Raw genomic sequence first — 13,284 nt, 5'->3', positions numbered from 1 at the left:
ACAGTAGGATCCATTAGTGTTTATACCCCTAACGCTTGGTGCTAGCGCTTGCTCTGTACCAGCACACGACATCTGTATTACTCCAGTATTAAGCTCTCCACAGTGAGCAAACACTGACTTTCTACTTGCTTCCAAAACTGTGTCCTGATCCAAAAAGCATTTATGGCATTAAAGCCGTCATCACTGAAGAATTATTGAATTATGAATGGAGTAGTCCTACAAATGATTTGTGAATAGGAATCCTCGATCACACATTCCAGAACAGAGTATTAGCATTATTCGGGACAGCCACCTGTGGCACATTGTGGCCTTTATTGGGGTCTGTGACTGTACAAGGGCCTGATATCTATGGGTGGGGGCACTTTGTGGATTTTACTAGGGCACTGACTGGATGAGGGCCTGATATTTATGATTGGTGGCACTTTATGCACTTTACTAGGGCACTGACTGGATGAGGGCCTGATATTTATGATTGATGGCACTTTTTGGACTTTACAAGGGCACTGACTGGATGAGGGCCTTATATTTATGGTTGGTAGCACTGTTTGGACTTTCCTTGAGGCAGTTACTGAACATGGGTCTGATACAGGTGGCTTATACACTCTAACATTGTTGGGTCAAATTTTCATTAAGTCTTAACAAAGCCCACTCAGTAGAAGGTTAGAACCTGCAACTTCCTTCTCAAGTCAGCGTTTTGTGGTTGTGGAAAACCTATGTAATTTTCTTTAATTTTGATACAGTGATGTTGGACCGTATTTGTTGCATTGTATTTATGTTAATGATTGTAGACTCTATTATGTGTTTCAATAAAATTCTACTTTTTTGTCTTATGTGGTTATTACGACTATCAGTTTAATATAATCTGAGGGAGTGAGTATCATGCTGCTTTTAGCAATATTCCAGTAATATTACGGTGGGGGGCACCAGAAAAGCGCTTCAGGTATCATACCAATATTCAGAATCGGACCCATATCTTCAGCATGACAAGCAAACACTTTCACCGCTGGCTACCCTTCACCTTGGGCAAGCCAGAAACCAATGATCAAGTACATTTCTTCAATGTCAGAACCATATTCATGCCGGTGTTTTTTTACCAAAGTGCATCCTCCACAGGGACAAAGCTGACATTGTGACATATAGTCCGTTTTTCTCAAAAGCGAACCGATGAATTGCATTGTAACTCGAAAACAAATAAGCATAACATATTCAATTAAATGTTGACTTGAAGGTCATGCCCTTCAATGGGTATCATCTTATCTGTCCGACCAACAGCAATCTGTTGTCATTGGTAGCGAGAGATCTAAAGGCACTGCAATCACATGTGGTGTGCCACAGGGGTCAGTCCTTGGTCCGGTCCTGTTTGTATTGTATACTGGATATGTCGGAATGATTACTGAAAGCCACACAGTTTCTCACACCTCTGCTGATGACTCAGCTCCTGAAAGCCTTCCATCTGTCAGATCTCTCCACATCTCTTCACTGCTTAGCTAAATGTACACAGGACATCAAGTGCTGGACGACTACAAATATGCTTAAACTCAATGACACTAAAACAGAAGCAGTTCTCGTTGGTACAAAGCAACAACTCAACAAAGTCAAAACCGATTTCCTTAAAGTTGCAGATGCAGACATCAAGTTCTCTGATGTTGTTAAGGACTTGGGTGTCCACATTGACTCTTCCTTGACTCTGGATTCTTATGTTAATCATTTGAGCAGGATCTGCTACTTTCACCTGAAATCCATTGGTAACATCCGGCAATACCTAACAACTGCTGCAACTGAAGCCCTTGTTCGAGCTCTTGTTACATCAAGGCTTGATTACTGCAACAGCATCCTTTCAGGCCTCAGTTCTACCCTCCTCGAGAAACTTCAAAAGATACAAAACACTTCTGCCCGCATCATCAGCAAAACTTCTAAACGTTCCCGTATAACACCTGTGCTGAAAGACTTGCATTTGCTACCAGCTAAGGCCAGAATTGACTTCAAGATCCACTGTTTGACATACAAGTGCCTCCATGGATTGGCTCCCTCCTACCTGGCTGAACTGCTACATCCGTATGTCCCCGCACGCAACTTGCACTCAAACACTCAAGATCTACTGGTCATCCCACCCTACAAACTAAAACCCTTTGGCTACCGGTCATTCTCATACTCTGCACCTGTGCTTTGGAACTCTCTCCCTTGGGCCATTAAAAGCTCAAATACAATCGACATTTTTAAGTCCAGACTTAAAACTCTTTTTCACAGCATACTACTAATTATTTCAGCTGTGAATATTCCATTGTATATATATGCCTTAGGGTATGGAACAGGCGCATTATAAGTATGCATTTATTATTATCATCATAATCAAAACATACCAACTCTGTGAGGTTTTTCCAGAATTTTTGTCCTAATGATAACAAAAAGATGTTTACCAAACTATCATTAAAAATACTGACACAGTTCACTGTTACGAGGGAGGAGTGCAGGGAAAGGCACAGCCAGGTGTTTGAGAAACGTGCACAAGTGCCGAAAAAGTTATTTATTCATTAACCTGTGCTGTACTGCCTCCATGCTTTCTTGCACACCTGGCTGTCCCTGTCAAAGTGTCGTCTGCTCAGTTAGCCTTCCTTGACGTCTTCCAAACAAGGTAAGATGTATATACAAAAAACATAAATGGTAGATTTAAAGAGTTGGTATGTGCTCTTGAAAATTTAGGTTTTCAAGTGAGTATTAAAACTTGCAAGAGAATCAGAAAGTTTAATGTTGACAGGTACTGTTGGCAACATCGCCAATGCTGAGTGAGGCAATACAAAGCGGATCTTGGGCACTATTCACGGGAACTAGTTCTGGGAACGAAGAGGTCTCATTGGGACTGATGAGATGATGATCACTGAGATAAGCTGGTGCATGATTGTGAACAGTCCTGGGATGGAAGTATTCACCAGTCTGCAAACTTCTCCCAGATTTCCTCGTCATTTTACTGTAGCTGTAATATTTGCATTAGAGCTCTTTTTGGTATACTTGAGAGAATGAACTGTTCTGGAAAAAAATGTTTGAAGTGGACATTGTTCTGGATGTCTCATCAGTGTTCAGTGTCATTTTCCATGGCCTGTTTTAAGATAAGTTCGCCGGTTTATAGATTTGATAGCATTCCTGTCTGTATGCTACAATATGTGATCTTATCTGTCTCAAGCTAGCTGTCTGTGAAGGTTGTTATTTTCACCCCAGATATAAAACCTTGGCCTCTTTTGGAAGCTTGTCCATTGTTGCTGCTAGGTGAATATCATTATGACAGAAGAAAGGTGTTTTGCAAACAACAAATCACTTGCAAGCAGTGTACAGCGATTCGTCTAACAACAGAGTGGTAACTTTCAGCATCAAATGCTGTATGAGGTCGCTTCATTCTCTCACCAAAATTGCTGCTTAGGAGAATTTGAATTTGACAGCTGAACAAGAATAGTCTGTTGGGAAATTGTAAAGACAGCTTACATCCCAGCATCCTCAGTTTGTTCCACAGGTTCACTGTACAGTGGAAGCTGTCAAAACCTGCATCTGTCCAATCCGAGAAGTTGTCAACATCGGCATAAAATGTCAGTGCCTTGTCTGTCTTGTACATTTATGATAAGCTCTACAATCTGTGACATCTACTTGCTATGTGTGTCTTCACACCCTCACACGGAGCATCTCTGACTGTGACAGGTACTTGCTGTGTGTGTTCTCTCACCCTCACATGGAGCATGTCTGACTATGACTGGTACTTGCTATGGGCGTTCTCTCACTCTCTCAATGAATATGTCTGACAATGACCGGTACTTGGGTGTTCTCTCACCTTCACACTGACTGTCTCTGCTAAGAACAAGCACAGTCGGGCTGTTTCATCAACCTCACTCTGACTATCTGTTTCTCCTGTTCTACTGACCTGAAATCACTCCAAGTATTCTCTATAGAACCAATATTGAGAATGAAAGATCAACAGGAATAAAACGCACACTTTCTAAAAATTGATTTTTATTAAAAAGTTATTTGCTGATATAGGTAAAAAATAGTTTCTATGTACAACCATTGTATGGATAAAATGATTTCATGGGGAAAATGGATCTGAATAAAATATTTTTCTTCAAGATCAAGACAAATAGCGATTTCACTAAATGATCATCTTGCAATTCTGACAAAATGATGTAAATCCCTTCAAACATGCAGCAGTTGTAATCAACCATAAATGATACAGATTCTACTTTACCTATAACTACTGTCAGTTTATCTACATTAGTTTCATTTCAGGTTATGAAATTTTACAAAATAGACATATGTACACAATAATCATGGTGAAATATAGAATTTAAAAAATGACTCATTTAATTTGTTCTCTGCTGGTGAGTGTTTAAATCTTGCCACTATAGTTGACACTGCCTGTATAGAAGCATGAAGGAAACAAACATGTATTATTTAAGAAAATTAAGGGTTACCCATTTTCACTTTACCATTGTGTAACTGTTATGGCAAGACAGATACACTATAGTTAGGAAAGAATGGGACGACCCTTCACTCTTTTCGAGTGTTATGTTTTCAGACTTTCCATGTTGTATTAAATAATACTAGCTACTCAAGTTTTTATGTTTTTGGGGGTGGAAGGGTGGGTAGGAAGTAATTATCAACAGAAAATATGCATACTGACCTTGTCATTTATCAATTGATCAGTATTGTTGAAAGTTTCACACACAAATCTACCAGTTAAAAAGCCAGATATGATACAAAATGTCAAGGCCATTAAGACAAAACTCAGGTTGGTTGGGTCAATGTATATGGATACATAAATTTTCATTTCAACCTATAAGCACCTTCAGCTAGATGTGCATTTCTAATGCAATGTACATATGAATATTATACAATGAACATGAATCATTTGTTTATTAGGTTATATACACACAATATGTTCTATATCTACATCATGATAATCATGTTGAAATGATACACACAGTGTATTAAGCAGGATGTTTCTTTGATAATTATTGTTATCATCTGAGAGAAAGAGAGAGACCTGGCAAGAACTACGTGAAAATTAAAGTGGTTTGTTTCTAGGATAGACTTTCTCAAAACCTCTCAAAGTACATGCTTCCCAATCCTAACATACCAATGTAGGAATTTCCGTCAGTTGAGAATCTGACAAAATACACAAGAGAGATCAATACTTATTTTGTTAAATTTTCATGAGCATGTTATTTCATCAACTTCAAATGCATATCGCAATATAAAGCAGTTCCCTCTAGTTGCATGAACTCGACGTTTATATATGAACAGATCTGAATGCACCTCCCAATTTTTACCCATTTAAATAAAAAGGTATTAAAGGTCAGTTGGGAGTGAAATCAATTATTCAAAGCCAACCGTGTTTTTGTTAAGACATATGTTTATGTATGTAGATGGATCTAGACATAAACAACAGTGTTTGTTTCAAAGTGACACACCTAGTCTCTGTCTCTGATATAGAACAGAACAAAACAGGATATCTCAGAGCTCAGCTGAGTTAATTTGAATTAAAAACTGAAATATCAAATGAGATACAGTATCAAAATGTTTGATGTAGAAAGGCATGACAATGTAATTCTCTTCACCTTAAAACAAATAAATCATGCGGACACATGTTTTAGTTTGAAAACACAGAACGTTTTCAGCATTATCTCCCCTGAAATACAGTAATAAACGTTATTGCAACACAACAATGAGCGGATCACCTGGTAATCACAAACTGGTCTTAACACATTTTGAAACTATCATACAATGGATACAAATGGTGTATTTCATGTTTTTAAAGGAGGGCATCAAATATTCCCAATTGTTTTGTGAATACTTGCGTTATTCTTTGAATCCTTTATGGTCAAAGGCTATTGAGATGAAAACCACACAATAATAGTTGCATTTAGTAAGTAACTAAAATATCCTTAAACATAATGACGTGGATTCTGCTAATACTATTTTTTAACAAATTTAACAACCTGACACTTGAGGACATGACTACAACCTCATTTTACTTTATCATGTTATCAAATGTCGTTTGATGATGAATCCAAGTATGACAGCTGTCATTGAGATGCTGGCTTGCAGGATGGCGGCCACATTGAATGAGGGGCAATATGGACATTGGTAGGAACCACAAGCAAAACAGATGTTCATGGTAAACAAGGTGTAGGTCGTGTAGATTGATGTATTGTGCATCCCTGAAAATAGAGAGCAATATTCACATCAGCAACCCAGATGAAAGTGGTTCAGACAAATACAAGGCAAGAATAAATTTTTCAAAGATTTGCTCACTGCACAAAAATGGTGCTGACAATCCTTGAAACAACAGCTATTCAGAGGTCCACACCCATAAACATAGTGTTCTGGAATGACTGTTTGCCAGTCTTCAAAATAATACAATGAAATTAGAAATTTGTAGATTATGAGAAAGAGAGATATCAAAATCTTTTCCTTACCAGGTTCATAGTAGTCGAACACCCTGATGCGGTGTTGAATGGTGGCATTGGCTACTGGGTACCAACGGTCTGCCCGGAAATATACACAGGTCTTACTCTGGTCCAGCTGAAATAGAGAAATGTCTGACTACTAAGTCTGAACCTTAAGACGTATCCTGAGTGAATAACACCAGTTACAACAGCAATGGAGGGTCAGCACGAAGGGCAAAGGTTGGAGTAATCAAAGTTTAAGTATCATGGATTATAACAATATCAGTGTGTTTGTTTTAATGAGAGACAGAAAGAGAGCGAGAGAGAGAACGAGAGAGTCCAACATCATTCCATGTCAAACAGTTCCTTGATATTTGGTAATATGGTGACAATGACATACTGACAGACATTGTCAAGAAACACTTATAATTGTAGATGGTAGAATCTTCTGATCATCATGGCAGGAACTGACCCATGGAATAATCAGGAATTAAACACAAGAGAGTAGGTCTTATTACATAACCACACTAATCTGAATCAAACTTTTAAGTACTTACATATTCAAAGTAGTAGACGACCTTCCTGCCGTAGAATTCTGCTCGCCGCAGATTGGGCACAATGCCAGATTTAACATATTCACGTAGGGTGTCGTTCATGACCATGTAGCCAGTAGGGATGTCAACTTCCAGGACAGCAAGGCCACTGGTCAGACTCTTCTCAGTGTATGCCCAGCTGGAAGACAAAAATCACCACTTGTCATTGTTAAGCATCCATATACCATTAGACCCAGAACTCTCTTATAGGAATATTGTCACACCAAGAATAATCCTAAAGGAATACATTTTCACCGTGCTGAATACAGTTAGACCAAGAATACTCTTGAAGGAATAGAGTCATAACCATAATACTCCAAAAAGGAATACAGTTTGACTATGGTCACCCTCAGAGGATGATAAAGTCATAACAGACTGCTCTCAATGAAAAGAGTTGGACCTAGAAATACTCCCCAAGGAATACAGGTAGACGCAGAATACTGCCCAATGAATACAGGTAGACCCAGTATACTGCCCAAGGAATACAGGCAGACCCCGAATAATGTACAAGGAATACAGGCAGACCCCGAATACTGTACAAGGAATACAGGCAGACCCAGAATACTATCTAAGGAATACAGACCCAGAATACTATACAAGGAATGCAGGCAGACCCCGAGTACTGTACAAGGAATACAGGTAGACCCCGAATACTGTACAAGGAATACAGGTAGACCCCGAATACTGTACAAGGAATACAGGTAGACCCCGAATACTGCCCAAGGAATACAGGTAGACACCGAATACTGTACAAGGAATACAGGCAGACCCAGAATACTGCCCAAGGAATACAGGCAGACCCAGAATACTGTACAAGGAATACAGGCAGACCCAGAACACTGTACAAGGAATACAGGCAGACCCAGAATACAGTACAAGGAATACAGGCAGACCCAGAATACTGTACAAGGAATACAGGCAGACCCAGAATACTGCCCAAGGAATACAGGCAGACCCAGAATACTGTACTAGGAATACAGGCAGACCCCAAATACTGTACAAGGAATACAGGTAGACCCAGAATACTGTACAAGGAATACAGGCAAACCCAGAATACTGTACAAGGAATACAGGCAGACCCAGAGTACTGTACAAGGAATACAGGCAGACCCAGAACATTGTACAAGGAATACAGGCAGACCCAGAATACTGTACAAGGAATACAGGCAGACCCAGAATACTGTACAAGGAATACAGGCAGACCCAGAATACTGTACAAGGAATACAGGCAGACCCAGAATACTGTACAAGGAATACAGGCAGACCCAGAATACTGCCCAAGGAATACAGGCAGATCCCGAATACTGCCCAAGGAATACAGGCAGACCCAGAGTACTGTACAAGGAATACAGGCAGACCCAGAACATTGTACAAGGAATACAGGCAGACCCAGAATACTGTACAAGGAATACAGGCAGACCCAGAATACTGTACAAGGAATACAGGCAGACCCAGAATACTGTACAAGGAATACAGGCAGACCCAGAATACTGTACAAGGAATACAGGCAGACCCAGAATACTGTACAAGGAATACAGGCAGACCCAGAATACTGCCCAAGGAATACAGGCAGATCCCGAATACTGCCCAAGGAATACAGGCAGACCCAGAATACTGTACTAGGAATACAGGCAGACCCCAAATACTGTACAAGGAATACAGGTAGACCCAGAATACTGTACAAGGAATACAGGCAAACCCAGAATACTGTACAAGGAATACAGGCAGACCCAGAGTACTGTACAAGGAATACAGGCAGACCCAGAACATTGTACAAGGAATACAGGCAGACCCAGAATACTGTACAAGGAATACAGGCAGACCCAGAATACTGTACAAGGAATACAGGCAGACCCAGAATACTGTACAAGGAATACAGGCAGACCCAGAATACTGTACAAGGAATACAGGCAGACCCAGAATACTGTACAAGGAATACAGGCAGACACAGAATACTGTACAAGTAAAACAGTACAGACAAACTAATCCCCAGATAAACACTAGTTGACTCACCTGACACAAGGAGACATCTCAAAGATAGAGCCGTTTCTTCCTGTGAAAGTGTAGTAGTCGATCATCAGGTCAAAGAACTTCTGCTCATCTTGTGTTGGTTTCAGTAGCCATGGATATTCAACATTCACAGTGGTTGTGAGCTGCAGTATATAGGAGTGAGTGAGTTTAGTTTTACGTCGCACTTAGCAATATTCCAGCTATATGGCGACGGTCTGTAAATAATCGAGTCTGGACCAGACAATCCAGTGATCAACAACATGAGCATCGATCTGCGCAATGGGGAACCGATGACATGTGTCAACCAAGTCAGCTAGTCTGACCACCTGATCCCGTTAGTCGCCTCTTACGACAAGCATAGTCACCTTTTATGGCAAGCATGGGTTGCTGAAGGCCTATTCTACCCCGGGACCTTCACGGGTTGCAGTATATAGGAACATACATCAGTGCATTGTACATAACTGGATCTTAGGCTGCACTGAATCCACAAACATGTTTGTAAACTCATTATGGTAGCGATAAGAGCCTTACAAAGACTGACAGAATGTACTTAAGCATGATCATATATATACTATGACATCCCAAACTGATATCACAGGGAACACCTTTGCTGACACAAGACATGCATTGCAAAATTAGAATTTGAAATATGTCATGATAAACAACGACACAGTATTGCATTAATACGTAATACAATGGCCATTTGTGACATCATCTGACCTGATACCTATCAATGAATTTAATCTGGAGAGACACTGATCATAATCTCACCATGCTTATACTAAAAGCTAGTTTGGGGCCTGTTCAGCCTTTGTGATGCCCTGGGACCTGTATACCTGTTACATACCTGCATGAGGGCTCGACCTGTTCCTTGGGCCAGGATCTTCATGGCGCCATATACCAAAGGCAGCTGGAGCCACAACAACACTCAAAGTCACGGCAACATTAACCATTAACACAGACTGAACATTGAATACCTGCTTTAATAATATAACAGTTATCATATGCCTTGTACTGCTAAAACAACCATTATCAGTATCCAAGACATCTCGTTGTTCTAACAATATATGTATCAAATATGCCCAGCTGTTTATGTATCAAATAAGCCAAGCTGCTACAACACCAGCTTATGTATCAAATATGCCAAGGTGTTATAACACCAGTTTATGTATCAAATAAGCCAAGCTGCTACAACATCAGCTTATGTATCAAATATGCCAAGGTGTTATAACACCAGTTTATGTATCAAATAAGCCAAGCTGCTACAACACCAGCTTATGTATCAAATATGCCAATGTGTCATAACACCAGGTTATGTATCAAATATGCCAAGCTGTTAAAACACCAATTTATGCATCAGATGTGTTTGGCTACTATATGAAGAGTATGGGAATCATATCTTTGATGTGTCATAACAATGCGTGCATCAAATATGTCTAGCTGTTACAACAAGCATGTAATAAACAACTGATGTCTGTCTGCTTGGGTGGACATCCCCTTTAGTGAGGTGAAGAGAGGTGTGTATAGTTTTGAATACTCACATAGGCATTCTGTAGCTTTGTGTAGTTGGCCTTGGTGAAGAATGCGGTCTGTGACCAGTTAGGGGACGCAGTAGATTCCAATTTCACCATCATGTCAAACACATTTCTGTTAGGGTCAACTTGAGTGAACTGGAACAGTGCTTCCATGGCAACAAGAGTATCCTGGAAAAAAAAGTATTTCATAGAGAAAAAATATTAATATTTGTTTTCATTCTTAGACTTGATGTCTTCAGCTTTGATGCAGTACACATCAGCATGAGATGAACCCCTTGAAGCCAAAATACGGGTAGAATACAGTAGAATACTTTTATAACAAACACGGATATAACGAACTGACGGCTTTAGCGAACTGTTTTAAAAGTCCAGAATAAACCACTATATGTTATCATATAAAAAAGTCGTGAATAACGAATTCTCTGTTACGAACTTACCGGCTATAGCGAACTGATTTGCAATCCCCGCGCGTCCCAGGTAACACTAATTAACGGTGTGAATAACGAACTGAGCAAACTCAATCAGTGTCATTGCCAGTTAGCGATGCTCACTTTGAACTCCTTGACAGTTCCAGTTAACACTAATTAATGGTGTGAACAGTCAATTCAATCAGTGTCAATTAGCGGCGCTCACTTTGAAATCTGACCAATAAGTTAGACGTCAACGGCTAACACTTTTGTGTACAAAACACACTCCAGTTTTTACACCCATGTGAAGTTGTAGTTTGCATTATTAACCAATCAGATTGCCGGAGGCCGTAAAGCCCGTCGCTGACAACCTAGTTTTGTATACTTCCGGCACAGCAACTGGCGATTTAATAGAAAACGACAAGTACATCCCCTCAAAAGGCATGTGTATATGCCTCCCACACACATCAGAAATGTGAACAGAAGCTTTTAATACTCGTGAGACTTTTAAAATAAGATATATTCAATGACGAGTGCAAGTGACCTGTGTAAGATTACTGACTTTGTAGTGAAAAGAACATAATATGAATGAATGAATGTACAAATAAACTGAGTAGGAATGTGTTGTACTGTATAGTGTGTTTTACTGTTCTTTCAATGGATTTTCGTGAATAGCAAACTACGGATATAACGAACTAATTTCAGTGGTCCCTTGTAGTTTGTTATAAAAGTATTTTACTCTATCCTCAATCCAAGCCAGTAGTTTGTGGTCTTCATAAACAGACAGTCCTGTGAAGAATCTTGAATGATTCTTGAATGAAATTTTAAACTGCATTTAAATTAAAGTCTGAGAGGCCACATCTTGTTGAATCTCAAATGATGAAGTCGGAGTCGATGGTTTTGGTGCCATGAAGGTCCAAGGGGAGGGCCTGTGATGAACCACTGATAATGCTTGTGAAAGCATAGGCAGCAGCATTAGCAATGAACAGCCCTAAAAAAATATGGCTAAACCATATGATTGTGAAGCCACCGGACACTTTATTGAGGTTAGATCTGCGTTTGGTGACAAAACTTTCCTGACGATCCCCCTAGCAGTCTCCAAGTCTTCTTCTAAGGTAAAACGATTCAAAACCCCTGAAATAACAGTTGCAGACAGCCCTCTTCAACTTTGCTCTGAATATACTCCTATTGTACACCTGGTGATTTCCTTTTGTTATGTAAGACCTTTGAGGCTTCCTCTATCAACAATAGAGCCCTAAAAGAAGAATCTACTTGAAGAAACTCACATCCTGCTAACTGTTCTCTAAACATGACCACCAAATTGAGAAAGGATTTGAGGGGTATGGTGTATAAGGATGCCTAAAGTGACACAGATATCCGACTTTTACCACACTTATACTTTACAAAACATTCCACAATTAAAAAGTTATCTACATATATACCATAACATGTATCTCAGCATGTATCCACAATAGGGACCAAAGGGACACAACTCAGTACCTGTGTTGAAGTAAATCCTCCAATGCTGTTCCTCATCGTCTGTAGCCAGCGCATCATGGAATCTCGTTCAAACTTGACCCCATTGTTGTTAATGTGTGCCATCAGAGCATAGGCTGTTGCTTGAGTAGCGTACGCATCATTGCGCAGTTCCTGGCGAGGCTTCAGAAAACGAACAGTGTTTACAATTTCGGATGGGTTGGGAGGCACTTCGTCATCCGAAAAGTAAGTATCCGTACCTGAAAAATGTATTGAAACATTAAACAGTCTTCACATGACAAAGCAAAGTTTGGCAATTTATGTTCTCAACAACAGTTTGACAACACTTCGCACGTAGGTGAGAATAGAGACCGATCATATTTTGCGACAACAGTTTGACGACACTTCACACGTTGGTGAGAATAGAGACCGATCGTATTTCTCGACATCAGTTTGACAACTCTGAAACTGGTGTTGTAGGCGAGTTGATGGAATGTTCACACTAAGTGTCAAACTTTAGTTTTCCATGTGAAGGCAGCTTTGCACTTAGGATTGTATCACAAACGGAAATATTTATGAATATCTCCTATGAATATGGCACTTTCAAAAGCTGATAAACATCCATAAATCATCTGATTGTATTAGCAAGGACCAGAATGCAATGATGTTATTTTCCTTGTTTATGTGGAGTGAAGGATGATTAGAAGTTATGGGTTGGCATCTTCCCACAACCATTCTTGATTAACGAACAGTGAATGCAACAAAGTTACAAAGGTCATAAAATGTTACCATTTTTCTTAACAGCCCATGTGCAACTGTGAATATGGTATAGAAA

The 13,284-nt window shown here is 39.8% G+C and overlaps 2 protein-coding genes across 2 annotated transcripts in view; one reads left to right on the top strand and one right to left on the bottom strand.

Annotated features, from left to right (window-relative positions):
- The first annotated feature begins 1,426 nt into the window (after window positions 1-1,426).
- On the top strand, window positions 1,427-3,572 carry LOC137257528 (uncharacterized). Its single transcript, XM_067794853.1, has 2 exons — window positions 1,427-2,055; window positions 3,503-3,572. Exons 1-2 carry the CDS (start codon window positions 1,427-1,429, stop codon window positions 3,570-3,572), a joined length of 699 nt encoding a protein of 232 aa, XP_067650954.1.
- Window positions 3,573-3,976: 404 nt separating this feature from the next.
- LOC137257740 (CD109 antigen-like) overlaps window positions 3,977-13,284 on the bottom strand; it is a 32,439-nt gene continuing 23,131 nt past the window's right edge. The window contains exons 31-37 of the mRNA XM_067795156.1: window positions 12,474-12,709; window positions 10,573-10,734; window positions 9,879-9,941; window positions 9,035-9,174; window positions 6,986-7,160; window positions 6,459-6,564; window positions 3,977-6,200 (exon numbers count right to left, since the gene is read on the bottom strand). Of these exons, the coding sequence (XP_067651257.1) occupies window positions 6,019-6,200; window positions 6,459-6,564; window positions 6,986-7,160; window positions 9,035-9,174; window positions 9,879-9,941; window positions 10,573-10,734; window positions 12,474-12,709 (1,064 nt within the window). The 3' untranslated portion in view covers window positions 3,977-6,018. The remainder of the gene's footprint in view (window positions 6,201-6,458; window positions 6,565-6,985; window positions 7,161-9,034; window positions 9,175-9,878; window positions 9,942-10,572; window positions 10,735-12,473; window positions 12,710-13,284) is intronic.

Source organism: Haliotis asinina, chromosome 12, assembly GCF_037392515.1.
Source record: "Haliotis asinina isolate JCU_RB_2024 chromosome 12, JCU_Hal_asi_v2, whole genome shotgun sequence".
In the NCBI taxonomy this organism is placed as follows: domain Eukaryota; kingdom Metazoa; phylum Mollusca; class Gastropoda; order Lepetellida; family Haliotidae; genus Haliotis; species Haliotis asinina.
This window is presented reverse-complemented; position numbering and strand designations above follow the sequence as displayed.